The following is an 18,378-nucleotide window of genomic DNA, read 5'->3' on the forward strand; positions in this document are numbered from 1 at the left end:
ATACGCCTAAGTTAGTTAGGGTGTTACATTTGATCAGTCTAACAGTTTTTGAAAACTTAAAAATGCATCTTATAGATGTAGTGACAGCTTACTTGTACGGATCGCTTAATAATGATATTTATATGAAAATTCCTAAAGGTTTTAAGATGCTTGAAGCACTAAGCTTTAAGCCCAAAGATATATGTTCGATAGTTACATAGATCCCTTTTGGTTTAAAACAATTTGAACGCATGTGACACAACTACTTAGTGAATATTCATTAAAGAAGGGATACAATAATAATCTAATTTGTCCATGTATTTTCATTAAGAAAACAAAATCAGGATATGTAATTATTGTTGTCTATGTTGATGATTTAAATATCATTGGGACTGATAAAGAGTTACATGAGGCAATGTTGTACTTGAAGAAAGAATTTGAGATGAAAGATTTAGAGAAAACCAAATATTGTCTTGGCTTGCAAATTGAACATATTGAGGCACTACAATATTATGGCGTTCTCAAAAGCAAACTCTTGTTGCTACATCTTCAAATCATATTGAAGTTATTGCATTACATGAATATAAAATATACACTAATCCATTATTTTAAAAACAACAGTATTGAATTTAAAATTATAATAAAAGAATAGTTTAAATTAACATAAAAAAATAAACTAAAGAATTTAATGTTAAAGACAACAAAACTACAGTCTAATAATAGGGATTTAAAATTACTAAGAAACTAAAAATTCAAGTGAGTGTGGTGGAGCTTCTTCATTGGTTTGAGTTGGCATCGGGATAACGTATTAATTTTCGTAAATCTTCTGTATTTTTCAGCTCTGACACAGATGTGGGAATGATGGATGAACTTTGTGGCCAAATGGATATTTTTGAAGTGGATGATAGTACAACTCATCTGGGTTTGCCAAACAATATGGGGAGAAAGAAAATATTTATCCTTGGTTTCTTAAAGGATAAGCTGAAAAAGAGAAGGGTGGGAAGGTCGATTGCTTTCTCGTACAGGCAAGGAGGTTTTGTTAAAAATTGTTGCTCAGACTATTCCTAACTACACTATGAGTGTCTTTCTTTTACCCCTTGTTAGATGTAAGGAGTTGGAACAACTTATGACAATGTTTAGGTGGAAAATTGGTTCTTCTCAAAGGAGAAGTACTAGTTGGATGAGTTGGTCCTGTATGTGCCGACATAAGCATATGTGCGACTTGGGATTTTGTAATCTTCAAAATTTTAATCTTGTCTTGTTGGGTAAGCAGGGTTGGAGATTACTCATTCAAAAATCTTCTTTGGTGAGTAGAGTTTTCAAGGCGTGTTATTATCCTAATGGTTCGTTTCTTGAAGCTTCTGTGGGGTTCATTCTAAGTTTTATTTGGCACAGTGTGATAAAAGCGAAACATCTAGCTCTTGCTAGTGCTAGGAGAACTATTGGTGATGGGTCTACTACTAGTATTTTGCAGTGTCCTTAATTGCCTTGTGAAGATAATGCCTTTGTGAGTCCTAACCATCCTGCTCTGATAAACAACTCTGTTAGTAGCCTTATGAGAACATATACACGTGATTGGAACTTGGATATTGTTTCAAATCTTTTTGTTCCAAAAGATCAAAAGCTTATATTATCAATACAATTGAGTTCTTCTTTGGTGAATGATTAGTGGTCTTGGAAGTTTGAGAAATGGAGTCTTTACACTGTAAAAATTGCTCATCTTTATTTATAAGAGCTTAAAGGTGGATGGACGGAAAACAATGCTACTGTCTATTGGAGGAAATTATGAAATTTCAAAATTCCCCCCAATAGTAATCTAGTTTAGAGTGCAATTTCTGGTGTTGTATTGCCAACTTGTGTTCAACTATCCAAGAGATATGTTGTGAATAATGTTTGTCAAATTTGCCATACACATGATGAAACTATTTTCCATCCGCTTGTTGAATGTCCTGTGGCTCGAGCTTGTTGGAACCGTTCGGTCATGGGTGTTCATAATTGGACCGACATTAATTTTGGTGTTTGGTTCATGGAGTTTGCAAATAGGCTTGGTAATGGAGTTTTGGAAGAAGTAATGATGAAACTTTGCAAGCAGTTTAGTTTGTGTCCAAGCTATTGAGAATAATTTGCATATGCCTTCAAAATTTAGTTTGTTGGTTTTTAACTGTAAGAGTCTCATGAATTATTTTAGTAATGTTTCTTTACATTTTGTTGAACGATCTACAAATAAAGCAACCCATTAATTGGCACATAGCACTTGTTTCTCTCTAAGTCGTGTTTTTCACGCTACTGATTTATTGCCTGTATTACGTATTATTGTAATGGGAGACTTTTCTTATTAATGAAAGTTATCCTTTAATTCAAAAACAAAATAAATAGAGACCAACTTGCAAAAACTCATATAATTTAAGAACGTACAGTACAAATAATCCACAAAGTAAATAAATAAAGAATAATTATCCTTTTTACCCCCTGTACTTATGACACTATACTATTATGCCCCTTAATCTATTCAGCTTGTTACAAATAGTCCTTGTATAATTTTATATACATACATTTAGTCCTTCTGTTTATTTTGTTTAAAAATACCGTTTGTATTGATGATGTGGTATTATAACAAAAGATAGAGTAGTAATTTCATCTCTTTTTAGAGAGAAAATTGACTATGAGGTGGCATAATAACTGACAATGAAAGGTGATTAAAAAATGATTTCATAACCTTTTAAAAAAGTTTAATAAAAATAATTTTATTAAAATAATTCCAATCATTTTTTAGCAGTTCAAATTAGAAAAAGGTGTAAAATTAGGATTCTACAGTATTTGAAGAGATGGATATCACTAGAAAGAACATGGGATTTTTGGAAAATTAAGGTAATGATATTCTATTTATTGGGATGTTATTTTTCATTTTTTTTCCTGTGATTGTAATTTTTATGACTTGTAATTTATTTTCCTAATGGTATATAATTTTTCAAATACTATCTATGTATAATGCCACATTATTAATTTAACAGTCAACTTTAGTCAATTTTAACAGAATTAGATAGAAGGATTATACTATTCCAACTGATATATTTTAGGGGGTATTTTTAACTACACTTATAAATTAAGGGGCATCATAGTATAGTGTCATAAGTACAGGGACTAAAAAAGCTAATTATTCATAAATAAATTCAACAAAACTATCATCATTTAAGAGTAGGAAGTTAATGTTGCCAAAAACTTAAAATTTGGGGACCACTTTGTTAAAAGAGAATAACATTTGACTACTAACCTGCCCAAACTTATATATTTGTGGATTAAATTGTAAAAACAAAATGTTTAAGGACTAACTTGTCAAAACCTATTTAGTTTTGAGACATTTAGTACAAATAAACCTAATTAGTATTAGGGGAATTATATTTACATCCCTGTAATTATTAAGTGCACCCCAAAATTTTGAATATATTCTTATCCTTTTGTGAAATGAGAAAAATAGACAATTTAAGTTTAATTTCTTTTTTAAAATTATTTATTTTTAATAAGTACACTCCCTTACTAAAATTAAGTAACTTTAAACCGTAAAAAAAAAAATTATATTTCATCAATGAAGCAACACAACAGTACTCCATCCACCAATGAATCATTCAATACAAAAAGTAAATTTATATAGGGCATTTTACATAAATGTATACATTTTTTTAAATAATTACAAAAAATGTGCAAAAAAAACACAATTTTAAAAATGTACATATTTGAAAACATATTTACAAAATTTCATACAAATTCTTAATTAAATTATAATAGATATATTAATGATTCAACTTTCTATATTTAGATTTGTATATAACTATTTTTTATGACTAATTGATATGGTATTAGAGCCAATTTAATAACATATTATTTTTTAATTAAAAAATCATTATCAAATTTGAAATGATATTATATTGTATAATTTGATCTTGATAATATATTATCAGATTTTATTGGAAAAATATTGAAAATTGATATTAATTATACATATGATCATATCAAGCCAATTTAATATATTTTAATATTAATTAACATATATTTTGAATTAGTGATATATATATGTTTCATATTTTAATTTTCATTCATTCATTCTTTTTTATTTTATAGATTGCATTCTTGTTACATAATTTTTCAATGGTGCAAACTCATTCCACTGATAATATGTCTATTGAGTCTGGTGATTTTGTTAGTGATGATGAGAAGATCTCATCCCTTGTGAGTGTGAAGAAAGTTGGGATCAAGAAAAAAATTAGTGGGAAGCAACCGGACTGTAAAAGACCCGCTAAAAAAATCTGCACACACCCGCATGTAGATGAAGTATCCGATTCAGATTGTGGTGGAAGACTTATTCATGCTCCATTTATAAAGGTCCTTTTTTTTTGATATATTTTTATCTTTGTTAGTTGTTTTTTTTCTTTTTTTTTTTTTGTGGTGTTTCTTATTATGTTTTGTTGTGTATAGTATTGTAATATTTTTTTTAATATTGCTTATATGTTTTTAGTGTTTTTTTTTAAAATTTATATATGTTTTTGTTAAACTTGATGGGTTGTTTTTATTTATTTTTTTAATGTATTTTTTTGGTGGAAGAATTATTCATGCTCCATCTATAAAGGTCTTTTTTTTTTTTTGGGTATTTTTATCTTTGTTAGTTGTTTTTTTTTTTTGTGGTGTTTTTTATTATGTTTTGTTGTGTATCGCATTGTAATATTTTTTTAATATTGTTTATTTGTTTTTAGTGTTTTTTTTAAAAAAAAATTATATATGTTTTTGTTAATCTGGATGGATTGTTTTTGTTTATTTTTTTAATGTATTTTTTTGGTGGAAGAATTATTCATGCTCCATCTATAAATGTCTTTTCTTTGGTATTTTTATCTTTGTTTGTTGTTTTTTTTTCTTTTGTTGTTTTGTGGTTTTTTTATTATGTTTTGTTGTGTATCATGTTGTAATATTTTTTTAATATTGTTTATTTGTTTTTAGTATTTTTTTTTTTTTAATTTATATATGTTTTTGTTAAACTTGATGGATTGTTTTTGTTTATTTTTTTAATGTATTTTTTTCGTTTTTTATTATTAATTTAAAATTGTTTATTATTTTTAATCGTTAATTATTTTTTATGTCTTATATTTAAAATATTACATCTGTATATTTTAAATATTATTGTTTATAATTAGAATCTTATTATGTTTTTTAATTATTAATATACAAATTTTGTTAATTAGTAGGCTTACTCATTAATACCATATCAATTAGTCATAAAAAATAGTTATACAAATCTAAATATAGAAAGTTGAATCATTAATATATCTATTATAATTTAATTAAAAATATGTATGAATTTTTGTAAACATATTTTCAAATGTGTACATTTTTAAAATTGTGTTTTTTTACACATTTTTTGTAATATAATTGTTTTTATTGTACACTAATGAAAAAACCCCATTTATATATACAATTTTCTTTTATATATAAAATAGGGTGACTATATTTCATTAAAATAAATCAGAATACAAATAAGATATACCATTAATCTGATTAGTTTTTCTTTGTTTTTTTTTTTCCTCTCCTTGAGTCTAGAATTAACGACATTGAAGTCTCTTCCATGGTAAAAGAATCCTTTCAGCATTAGAAACTCTCAATTTAAACAAGACTGTGGAAGACCATAAAGTGGTGACTAAGATTAGAAGATGATTAAAGATTTTTCGAGAGAGAGAGAGAGAGTAAAAGGGAAATGAAGGAGAAAGAAAAATAATTACATGGCTTTCTTAAAACAATGTGGGTGTCCTAAATTTAAATGAGACCTAATTTTGTAATAAAATGAAGTGTTTTTACAAAAAAAAAAAAAATAATAATAACTTTAAGAACAAAATAGGGTAAACTTATAAATGGGGTGTACTTATATTTTTTTTATAAGTCCCCTTAGTATTAAACTAAAATATGTTTCACCAATACTTAATTACACTAATAATAAAAATATAACATATTGTAAGTGTTGGAAACCATTAGTGCCCAACATTTCTATGTCAACCCTAGCTCATCCACCACACACTGACCTCTAATCACAGCATAGCTATAACTCACCGGAAATTATCACCATAATTCAATTATGGTGATAGTGTAAAACCAACACAACACATCACACTACACCACACTGCATTTTGTGGCCTGGTTTCTGAAGTTTTCAAATCTCGCAATGCAGTCACAGTTTGGGAATTAACAAAAAATGGAAACACAATCTAGTATAAAAAAAACAAGCCAAAACCCAATAAATACATTTAATTTAAAATAGTATATACATATTATTTAATTTAACCAAGACCAATAAGAGGTAACAGTTCTCAACATATAGTTTTATCATTTTTTAACTTTCTTTTCAATCAAATTAGCCTAGCTGATGTTTAAACCACGACCTCTCACACATACCATCATCTTTTCAAAATTCAGATCCAAAATGGCTTAATATCTTTAAATATTTATTTATAAATATATAAATTCAAAATTAACAATGTATACCGAATAAGTGTTCACAAACCACTAATCAAGCCATCAAGGTTCCATCAATATGAATCTAATGGAAACAAAAAATCATATTCAATTTTCACTCTTGAGTTTAGAATACATATAAATATCTACTTTGTCATCAATGGGAACACTTTTGCTATTGAAAAATATCTACTTGCCCAACCCTTTGACTAAACTTAAAAAACTTTTTCTAATTTGAGCTGTAATGAAAGTATTCCCATGAGCTAGAATTTAAACACATTGAAAAATAATAATTAAAAAAAAATAGGATCTCTAACTTACAATGAGTTGCTATCAAGTGGTTCGAGCAGTGGTTAATCAAAATAGATCCACGTAATGTTCGTCACTAGTTAAGGAGTTGAATGCAGATAAGATAAGCCTGCAGATTTGAGATTCGTTATCATTAGTAAATATAGTTTCTATCACCCAGAGAGTGCTTCTAATGTAAAGTTAATCTGGTAAGGAAGGTCATATAAGAAAATTGGAACCAATAGAAGGAAAAGACAGGTGAGAAAGCTTAATGTGATTTTAAGAAATTTTGAAATTGGTTATTGAAATAAAAAAGGAGATTCAAAACCAGGAATTGTAGAAAAATACAAAAAGCAAAGAAATAGTAACTAGCAAGAAAGAGAAGAAGCACTCTGCCTAACATTTCACTATTACTCCAGACGGCCTTGGTGGCCTTAAATGCCTCTAAACAGCTACTTAAAGTTTGGTTTTTCTTATTGTATTTATCTTGTTCCAAAACACATGCCCAACTCTAATATATGAAATTTGTAGCAACAAAAATAGACTCAATCCATATGGTCCAATTTACACTGTCAGTTTCAAATAGTGAAGTAACTTATAACATCTTATGTCATATGCTTTGATCTTTTGTTCAGAACAAAATTTGCGATATAATTCAAGAAAATTTGCACAAAATAATTATTCATCGGCCTTGCCCCCCTTTCTTTTCTTTTTCTCTACCCTCTTAATATCTGGCTATTTGCTCTCAGCAGAAAAAGACATTGTTTTTATATTGATATACAAGACGGATGCAAATGCATCTCTGACCTCCATTGTTTACTATCTAAGATTCCCACGATATGTGATATCACTAGAGAATTACAATCAACTAACCAAGTGAACAATTACGAGTAGTACTCACTGTAGAAATAAAAAGATTGTTTCTTCAATACAATTCACGCCAAACAATTCGATTAGACCCTACAAACAGAAATTATTTTTCTTGACGAAACACAAATTGATGTCATGAAGAAGTTTGACACCTTTCATTTGGTCAACCACAAAGCAGGGTGCATTTTAATTACACCTAGTTCCTTATTGGTAATGGTCTACAATGGAAGGGTAGTCTCTGTTTTTTCTTTTTTTTGTTCTAATCTTCTATTTCCTTGTTGGGTTAGATTTTATAGAAGATCAGCTAACATTCATTTAGTGCCATGTTAGAAAAAAAAAAATCAGAGTATAAAGTATACACATTCCATAAAATAGAGAAATTGGCCAACTTTATGTCTCATAGATAAGGTATATGCTTTTCTAAGCTAAAAGAAATTCAAATTTCATTTATTTATTTTTTTTCACTAATGGAGAACAAAGTGCATTTCTATGAGTACAAGCATGCTTAAATTACTTGCTTTAAGAGATACAAAATTGAAAACTAGTTCATCATGTCAAGCTAACCAATTCTAAATCAAATAAAAAGACAAACAATAAGTTACAAAGTTAAGACACTAAAATTCTAGATAAGAAGATCGAATATCTAAGTCTCCAAACTCAGTTCTGTAGAGTGACATTTTTCCAGCATTGAAAACTCTAGTGAAACAAATAATAATAATTATCATTAGAAGAAACAGACTGTAATCAAGAGAGAGACAGTGAGAACAAGAAGTAAACACAAATCCTACTAAAAATGCTCAGCAGATAAAATATTTAATGCAGAAGAAAGAACAAACCTGAAGATGATTATAAATAGAAGGAACAGATAAAAACCGAGCTTGATAAGTCTAAACTTCTTCTCACCACTTAAAGCCCTAAACACTTCAGTAACATCAATGAGATGCCTTTTGTTTACAAACCTGAATAAATAATCAATTGGTTATGATAGTAAAGAGAAAACTAAAAAAAAAAATAGAGGAAAAAGACAAGCAATTGCAAACATAGACAGAAATTCAAATCAATCAATTCCATCTGCATAAGATTATAACCTCATATATAGCAAGTAATTTATTAAAAAGCATTGCATTTAATTTGGAGATCAGAATTGCTGTCAATCAAAATTTTAAATCCATTTAGTTATTGATTTATGAAATATTTTTCTCCCAAGCAAGCTCCCAGGCAACATAGGATTTAAATGTTCCCTTTAAAGCAATTGGCTAAATTCATTAATATACTGTTCAAAACGAAAAGGGTTAAAACTAATAAACCATATTTTGGCAGATGTAGAAGGATTTTAAAGTTTCCAAACACAAACATGAAAGTACAACATTGCACTCTATCATCTATCCATAACCAACATTGTTGAGAAGGAAAAAAGACTTACAGCATTGCACTATAGCAAGCAAGGGGGAGGGTAATGAGAAACAAGAGCCAGTGCCATGTCAAGAGGAAAATAGCACAGAGTACTCCATGGACAATGAATTCAGGGACAATCAAGAAGTTAATTCGAGAAGATGATTCAAAAGGATTTAAATAGTCTGCCTCCAAATCTGATAAGATCACCAGCTACCAAAAACAAAAGTAGTAGATACGCAGTAAGTACAAATTTTTGAAGCTACCCATTTCTAAATATTCATGTATAAACCTATATGCTGTGTCTAATGCTTTTAAAACCTAAAGCTTCGAGAATAACACCATACTTGGAAAAAAAGAAGGCTTTACATTCATTATTAACTGATATTTAGTCTCTTTTTTAAAAGTTTTGTTTGATATTGATCAAGAATTCATATAAATTCCCAGTATATATGAGTATCTGGAATTGTGATTAATATTTACAATTTTAAAAATAAAAAATTTCTTCTGTAAACATTACCATATTTCTATTGTATCTCGTGATTTTTCCCTTTATTTTCACTCAAGATTTCATAATTAACAACAATGAACAAAATTTTCGGTTCTAATATAGAAATTCTCGATTAAGGTCACCAAAAACACATCACTGACTTCAGTATAACCTTTTCACTCCAACATTGATGAAACAACACGATACATCAAACATAAATGAACGAAATACACACTCACGTCATACTCCTGAGTATTTTCTCGGCAACCAAACAGAATATATCAGTGAAAAATAAAAAAGAGAAAAATCAAACGAGAAGATTTACCTGATAGAAATTGGAGGAGAGGAGAGCCAAATCAAAGAAAAAACAGAGTACCCAAAAGATCAAATCAAAGCTCATCTTTGAGTACCAAAGAAAATCAGGGTAGGTTTTTGTTCAATATTTTTTAAATATTCTTAAATTTATTTCTGGGTAAACTAAAGGCGCTTCCTTTTGCAATCGCAAAGTTGACGATGAAGGTGACGCCTTTACTGAAATATGGAGTAGAGAATAGATATGGGCCCAATTTTAGTGGGCCGAGAATCGATATGTAGTAAAATGAGCCCTGCTTTCATGGGCCGAGATAATTTAGCATGAGATATCTTTTTGAAAATACACTCTATACCCTTTTTATATTGTACTATTTTATTTTTATCCTCTTTTTTAAAGTCTATCATTTTTACCTCTTTTTTTAAACATTGTATCAATTTTTCCCTTGTCACTTCAAGATACTCTCCATGTGACTCTCTTATATCAGGGTATTTTAGGTACAATACATATAAAAAGAGGTATGTTTCAAATAAATATAAAATTAGAGGCAAATTTGATTAATTGCTTAATAAAAGTGGTATTTTTCAACTTACTCCATATTTTTTTGCTAATAAACCTATAAAATAGATTTTATACAATAATACATAGCTTAAATTAATTTTATCTTTTTTTCTTTCTTTGGACGGTAAGAACTCATCAATTAACTTTTTGGTCGAAAAATCAAAATTTATACACGAAACTCATAAATAAGATGAAGATTAAGATAGAGTATAAATTCAAATGACAATGAGATTTTTTAGGAGAGAAAAAATTTCTTTCTACTGCATTCAATGTGTTGATTACAAGATTTATTTTCTATTAGATTTTATACAATAATACATAGCTTAAATTAATTTTATCTTTTTTTCTTTCTTTGGACGGTAAGAACTCATCAATTAACTTTTTGGCCGAAAAATCAAAATTTATACACGAAACTCATAAATAAGATGAAGATTAAGATAGAGTATAAATTCGAATGACAATGAGATTTTTTAGGAGAGAAAAAATTTCTTTCTACTGCATTCAATGTGTTGATTACAAGATTTATTTTCTAACCTCCTCGCATATGTGAGAAATGAGTATTTATAGGCTCTAGTGGCCTGAGATACATGATGGTCTCAAAGAGGTAAGATGTCACTTTTCAGGATGCAAATTGCAAGTGCGAGAGGTGGTCCTGCGCCTCGTACCCTTGTTTGGTGTCAGGTGGTCCCGGGTCGCAGGGGTAGTGTCTATAGTGTACCCTTGGTCAAGTCCTCAGACCTTGCTGGTGTGGTGCCTCTACTACTCGTACCTTCTTGCTTTCAGAACTTGCAGAAGACGTGGTCGTACGTTTCTCCCATGCACACCTTGCCCTTGTGATCGTATGTTGCTCAAAGATTCCTTTACTTGGGAGAATTCTACTAACTTTAGTCATGTTGTTGTGGAAATTCCATGTTGAGTGGTATGCTCAACAAGTGACATTGAGCATGCATGGCTAAGTGACATTGGACATGTATGGTCGAGGGACATTTGGAAAATGCATGTTAAGTGACATTTGGAAGATGCATGTCGAGTGACATTTGTGAAAATTCATGTCGAGTGACTTGTGAACTTTAGTGTTGAGTGACTTGTGATCAAGGGAAGCTTGCCGAGTGTATTATGAGTGAGGCTTGCCGAGTGATTTGTGAGTGAGGCTTGTTGAGTGACACTCAGCATGCATGCTGAGTGACTTTTTGAAAATACATGTCGAGTGACATTTGGAAAATGCATGTTGAGTGACATTTAGATGATGCATGTCGAGTGAAATTTGTGAAAATGCATGTCGAGTGACTTGTGAAGTGTGGTGTCGAGTGACTTTTAGCATACATGCCGAGTGACTCTTGAGCATGCATGCATGCCGAGTGAGTTTTGAGCATGCATACCGAATGGCTTGCATGGTGGTGACCATGCCAGGGACCATGCATCGCTACTCATTCGGAGTGACTCTTTTGACTCGTTCTTGTTAATCTTCTCAATTGTCGGTTAACTAATCTCGAAAGTTAGCAATATTAATTTTCGAGATTAATAACTACCTTTAATACCATTTTCTTAACTCGATTCTCTTATCTTGCCACATCCCACAAAACGTAATGAATTATCTCTTAATATATGGCTTAATTTTTAAATTATAGTATGGTATATATTACTTAAAATATATTTGAGTTAATTTCAAATATACTTCAACAAAACAAAAAACGTATTTTTATTTTAGATTTGAAAGTTGGCATATGTTTTCCTATTATTTTCATATTTATTTAATAGAAAAAATAATTATTTTAGGTAACTTACAATGTTCAAATTAAAGTTTAAAATAGTTGATTTTACAAATATTGTAAAAGCATAATTGCAATAAACACCATAAATAAAATAATAATAATAAATCAAAGCCTCAATTAAGATCACGACGAACCAGTAAATGTAAAATGTAAAAAATAACTTTATATAGATATGATTTAATATGCATTAAAGAAAACATAATCTGTAGTTATCTTGTGAGATCAAAACCATACATATATAGAAATAGAAAGAAAGATAAAAAAAAGTTTAAAACAAAATGCATGAACATGAACTCCTCGTATCAAAACAAACAAGTAAATTTGCAATTAAGTCCCCATTTGTATTTTATTTTTGATTATAGTCCCTTCACTTGCTATTATTTTTGTTTATACATAGAACAGAAGAGGTTGACCGTTGACTCGGAAGTAGCCACAGTAAGTAACGTACTGAAAATCTGAAAGTGGAGTTGACATATTTAACAGGTGTCTCTCAAACCAATGATGAAAATCCCAACAGAATCCAAATAATCAAAGTCATTGAGTTTCATGGTAGTGGACCAGTGGTACAACATTCCAATTTTATTTTTTAAAGAAAATAAATAAAGGGCAATTTATTACACAATTAAAACGGTACCCAAAATCAATTTTCCAGATTTCTTTTGTGTAAATTCGTATATATATATATTTCTTCTTCTTGTATATAACTTCAATTTCAAATGAAGAACCAGTTAGTGATATAGCGTGACAAAATGAAGCTAAACTCACTCCACAGTGGATCTCAAACCCCAATTCTCAGACTCAAACCCACTCACTCTCCAAATGGGTTTCTTCCAAGGTCCATTAGAGCCTGCGTTTCATCTCAGGACCTTCAAGGCCAATCCATTGCCGTAAGATCTTATTTTTTGATTCTGGGTATTTTTCTTTTAATCATGTTCATTTTTCCAAATGGTTTTGTTATTTTGTTTCATGTGATTTTATTTTTCAGGTTATTGGTTTGGGAAAATCTGGGAAAGCTGCAGTGAAGCTTGCTTTAGCTAGAGGAGCTTCTGTTGTGGCAATTGACCATAATCAAAATTTGGGTTTGTTAGAGGTATGTATAATATACCTATGATGCTTCAACACATTTGATTGGATTATATGTACTTATAAAATTTCAAAATTGTGAAATTGGTTACAGGAAGATCCTCATTTTGAGAAGCATAGTGGTGATTTAAGAACAGTTCTTGGAAATTTTGATGGAGACCTACTTAATAGTGCTGACAGGGTGGTTGTTTCCCCTGGAGTTCATCTTGAAAATTATGGTCTTAACTCTTTATGGCATTCAGTAAGTCAATATTTGAAATCTAGAACAAAAAATAAAAAGATTTTCTTTTATTAGTTGTTGTTGACAGTGATATCATGCTTGTAAAATAATTCAAATTTGAAATTCTTGAAAACCTTATATTGCTGTGAAAATTTGAAAATGTAGGGAAAACAGGTAATGTCTGAGTTGGATTTTGCTGCAGAAATTCTTCCAAAGAGTATTAAGGTTTTAGCAGTGACAGGAACCAATGGAAAGTCGACTGTTGTTACGTTTGCTGGACAGGTTGTAAAGTTTTCTTCAAATTTTTTATGTTTACGAGTAATTTTTGCATTGTAAGAGTAGGAATTTTAGCCAGAAAATCAGACTAAAAGTTAAGATATTAATGAGAATCTGTTTGTTACATAGTTGAAGGCGATATGATTTTTCCAAAATAAATTTAGCCTTGTTTCTCGAAGCTACATTGTTAATGTTTTAAGTATTTTGTGGCAAAGGTTGTTGACTGGAATTTCTTGAACAATTTCTTTAGTTTACATTTCTTCGCGCATTTTGGTCTTCAGCATTTCATATTTAGTTTATTATTTAAAGCCAGATGCTTAGACAACTGGGCATCGAGGCATTCGTGGGGGGTAACCTTGGGAATCCGCTATCAGAAGCTGCTTTACAATGTTTGCCATCAACTTCTTCAGGACACAAGTTTCAGGTAAAAAAAAAAATTAGGAAGTATTAGTTGTCAATTTCTTGAATCTGTTCTATGCACTTTGAGATCAAATAGTAGGATAGAGTTATAATAAAAAAAAATGGTTTACAGGTTGCTGTGGTTGAGGTTAGCAGTTACCAAATGGACATTCCCAACAAGTACTTCTCCCCATCTGTGAGTGAGGCTTACAAGTTTTGCCTTCTAATTTTCTGTGATAGTTACATTACTGTTTCTTTGCCTTTTCTATCGTGACATCATCAAACGATATGTGCATCTTTTTAGGTTGCTGCAGTGCTAAACCTTACACCTGATCATTTGGAAAGGCACAAGACAATGATGAACTATGCAATGACTAAATCTCGGATATTTTCTAACATGACTGATGCTAAGTTGGCAATTCTTCCTTCTGGTATGCTCTTAGCCTAATGTATTCTTTCCCTTCAAATTGTAGTATTCAATCTCATTTGACATTTTTGTTAATTAACAGATGGAAAATGATAACTTTTGCCATGGTACTTGAGCTTTGAAAGGAAACCTGTGTACATTCTTTATAAAAGTGACATAAATGTAAAAGTTGATATTGAACTTAGAATCAATTTGCATTATTAGGATTTGAGAAACTAATTTTCTTATAGCTCATTCAAGTGCCTTTAGAACAAAAAGAATGATTTAATTTCTAGAACCAAACACATTTTGCGTGTCAAGACACTTGTCTGGTATGTGTGAAATTCGTAAACAGTATACATTTGAAATTAGCCTTTCATCCCGCGATTTGTTTATATCCTAAACATCCAATTATGTATTTCTTTTCAGATAACCACTACTTAAATGAAGCAATTGATGGATTGAAGTACAAACTTAATCTTTCTTGGATAGGAAACTACCCTGGTATTAAAGTAAGTAATATTTCTTTCATATATTTACATGTGTATTACATTTACTCGCACATTTAAACATACAGAATTTGGCGTTTTAGCTTGCCAAGAAGCTGAGAATTCGATTAATTTTGGTGTTCATTGTTTCCCTTGTAGTGTATGATATATTTTAAAAATATTTTCTAGCAGCAATCAATAACACCTCTCTTTTATACCCTTTACAATGAGATTTGGCCTAAGAACTTTCTTAATTTTACGTCCTCATGTCTCTCCCGTGTGGTGACTTGGGGAGGTGGATACTATTTTCTTTATATTATTTTTAAATGCTTTTCATTGAGTATTACATATAATGCTGACAGTGAAAACTTTGCTCAAATAGATTGATCTAGAGGAAAAAATTGCCAACTTAGAAGTTCCTGCCTTAGGGATTGATTCTCAGCTAAAGTTAGATGCAATGAAAGTTATCGGAACCCACAACTATTATAATGCTGCTGTTGCTGCACTATCTATTGTTGGATTGGAAATTGGAGTTGATGTTGAAGCCATTGGTTCAACTATTGAAAAGCTAAGGCCGCCTCTTCACCGTATGCAAATTGGTAAGCTGAAATAGAGTAAATTCCATAACCAATAAATTAGTCCCCGAATATACTACGAAAAGTTCAGAAGAAGTGACTATAAGTGTTGATGGATTTGATTGGTTAAACAAGATAAAGGGTATCACAAAATGTTCAATCTAACCCAACCCAATTCTCATTTAGTATTATTATTGAACTTATTGTTTCATTGCTAACCATATAGTTTGATTTTCTGTTGAAAGATAGCAGAGACTTCTGAACAAATTGATGCCTATTTCTGTTCTCTTTGTAAAAAGCCGAAAATGAATTATTCATGTAATACACCTTATGATATAGATCCTTGTTTTGCGTACTTGCAACTTCTCTCTTGTTGAATTTTAAATGCAACTTTCTTTTTGAAATTGGAGGGAAAGCATTACGTGTTAATGTGGTTCAAGTGCTTACACCTTACTCGACGACCTGTTCTTTTTGTTAATCTCGAGCTTTCAACTCAACATTGTCCTAAGATATTCGGGTGTTTTATTTCAACTGCTGTTCTTATGCAGTATGCAATGATAGCCACGGGATTACATGGATAAATGACAGTAAAGCAACCAATGTTGATGCAACATATGCAGGACTAATGGGTCTAAAGGGGCGAAAGTCTGTAATTTTACTTGGTGGCGTCGCAAAGGTTGCTTAGACTTCATATTACTTTCTTATTTCAACATCTCCAGCTTTGTACTTCTTTGACTTCATTTTGTTCCTTCTTTTTCAGGTATTAGATGGACAAGACTCTATTGGCTTCGAACGCTTGGTGGAAGTACTTAACAACCACAGATGCGTAATCACAGTATGCAATCTTATTCGAAAATCAATATCAACACAGTATTTGGAATTTGATATTCCTCTGTTTTTTCTTTTTGGACAGTTTTAGCTAATCATGTTGCATATATGTATGATGTCTGTGCTACTAGTTCGGATCGTCAGGTGCGTTAATTCAGAGTACATTGTCTGATGCTGGTCTTGAAATTCCATGTCTTAGAGCTTCAAATCTGGTTGAAGCTGTTCATTTTGCTAGGAGGATGGCAAATTTCGGTTAGTTGCTAACTTAGCAGTATCTTTATACTCAAAAGTTTATTAGTTCAAATTTTTTGCAATGTGTAAAACTAATACTGAAATCAGTTTAAAGAATTGGTATACTAAGGGTGTTGATAATGCTTAATATGCTTAATCTCCCCAGTAATTTGTTTTTTCTTTATTATTTTTAATCCAATAACAGTATGATCATTGTATACATCATCTTGTTAATGTTGTAGGAGATGCCATTGTACTAAGTCCAGGTTGCGCGAGCTTTGACGAGTTTCGAGACTTTGAGCAAAGGGGAATGGTTTTTCAGGAACTTGCATATGCATAATGTATTAGTAAGCTCTCATTATTGTACAGCTATTTAACTATCACACAATACTATAATAAATACACATAGGTAAAGATTAGATTGAAAAACATTAAATAATTTTATCATGTGATTTTGTTATGAAATTGGAGAGATTAGTAAAAAGTTCATCCAACAACCAAATAATTTCTATAGAATAAGAATCTCATTGAAAAAAATTATGGGATTATTATATCATGTCCAAATCTCCAAAAAAGAATATATATATATATTATATATAATAGATTTGCATCCAATTTGTTCTCTTTTTTATTGTTGGCATATAATCAACTCACTTTCTAAAGTTTTCAATCTAATCCAATTTGTCTTTGTGTAGGTTGGCTCCAAAACTATCTTAGTAGACATTCACCAGCTTTGCTGTTACCAAACATTCCCCATTGAAAATAGAGCTACCAATTGTAACATCCTTTCTTCAGCAAAAAAAAAAAAAAAACGAAGTGTAACATCCTTTCATTATTTTTTTTCTACCTTTTATAATTGATCAATGTAAGAAGGTTTAGGGTTAGGATTATAATGTATGATACTTTTGATAAGAGTCCTTTGCCACATTATATTTAAATAGGTGGGTGTTTCTATGTACACCCCTCTTTTTTTCTCTTTCATTGATTTAATAATTTGTAAAAATATATTTGTTGCAATAATAAAACTTGGTTTTATATAAGTTGTTTTGCTTGGAGTGACTCATATCCTGACTTTGTATATTTTTGGCTAGACAATTATTTTGTTGACTGGAAATTCCTCTGCGTCGACGATTGTCATAGTGTGATTCAAATCACTCTCTCAAATTTTTTTTTTTGAGATGAAAAAAAAAATTAATTATTAATGAGTGGAACCATCACATCTTCCCTCATCGTCATAGCTAAAAACCTGAACCCATACTAGATCTGGTGTGAAACCATTGTTGAGTCGAACTCTGCCTCCATTTGTAGATGTTTTTTAATTTTTAGTTTCTAGATTTATATTTGTTCTACATTCATGGTTAGGTTTATATTTTTTTGTTTGATTTTGACATGAGTTAGAATAGTTTTAATACTTTATAATAATGCTTGATAGGTTCTTGATGCATGCTGCATAGAGGCTTGATTAAAGTTTGATAGGGGTAGAGTAGTGAATACACGTCTAAATGTTCTTGATGGAGCTCGATATAGGTTCGATGGGTTCATGGTTTTGCTCGATGTGAGTTCGATACGTACTTGTTTACCAAGATTTTTGAAAACTAATTAAAACGAGAGCTAAGAAATCAAATAGACTAATAAAGATGGAGATGGAAATTTTTATGTGGATCTGATGTTAATTAACCTTAGTCCACAAGTCCCTTATATTTGGCTGAATGGCCTTGATG

The 18,378-nt window shown here is 30.4% G+C and overlaps 2 protein-coding genes across 4 annotated transcripts; one reads left to right on the forward strand and one right to left on the reverse strand.

Moving 5' to 3' along the window:
- Nucleotides 1-6,554: 6,554 nt before the first annotated feature.
- On the reverse strand, nucleotides 6,555-10,030 carry LOC115708913 (protein cornichon homolog 1). Of its 2 annotated transcripts, none has more exons than XM_030636940.2 (4): nucleotides 9,834-10,030; nucleotides 9,050-9,231; nucleotides 8,463-8,585; nucleotides 6,555-6,886 (listed from the first exon to the last, which is right to left on the reverse strand). In XM_030636940.2, the coding sequence occupies exons 1-4, from the start codon at nucleotides 9,906-9,908 to the stop codon at nucleotides 6,826-6,828; spliced, it is 441 nt and encodes a 146-aa protein (XP_030492800.2). In that variant the 5' UTR covers nucleotides 9,909-10,030; the 3' UTR covers nucleotides 6,555-6,825. The 2 variants fall into 2 exon arrangements, with proteins under 2 accessions (XP_030492800.2, XP_030492799.2); XM_030636939.2 differs by lacking the exon at nucleotides 6,555-6,886 and adding an exon at nucleotides 8,040-8,322.
- Nucleotides 10,031-12,566: 2,536 nt separating this feature from the next.
- On the forward strand, nucleotides 12,567-17,697 carry LOC115708773 (uncharacterized). Of its 2 annotated transcripts, none has more exons than XM_030636786.2 (14): nucleotides 12,567-13,038; nucleotides 13,137-13,241; nucleotides 13,329-13,475; nucleotides 13,620-13,736; nucleotides 14,044-14,154; nucleotides 14,263-14,325; nucleotides 14,434-14,560; nucleotides 14,965-15,047; nucleotides 15,406-15,622; nucleotides 16,147-16,274; nucleotides 16,359-16,433; nucleotides 16,558-16,678; nucleotides 16,900-16,998; nucleotides 17,353-17,697. In XM_030636786.2, exons 1-13 carry the CDS (start codon nucleotides 12,901-12,903, stop codon nucleotides 16,995-16,997), a joined length of 1,530 nt encoding a protein of 509 aa, XP_030492646.1. In that variant the 5' UTR covers nucleotides 12,567-12,900; the 3' UTR covers nucleotide 16,998; nucleotides 17,353-17,697. The 2 variants fall into 2 exon arrangements, with proteins under 2 accessions (XP_030492646.1, XP_030492645.1); XM_030636785.2 differs by having other exon boundaries at nucleotides 12,629-13,038; nucleotides 16,900-17,004.
- Nucleotides 17,698-18,378: the final 681 nt, after the last annotated feature.

The sequence above is a fragment of the Cannabis sativa genome, chromosome 3 (assembly GCF_029168945.1).
Source record: "Cannabis sativa cultivar Pink pepper isolate KNU-18-1 chromosome 3, ASM2916894v1, whole genome shotgun sequence".
Lineage (NCBI taxonomy): Eukaryota > Viridiplantae > Streptophyta > Magnoliopsida > Rosales > Cannabaceae > Cannabis > Cannabis sativa.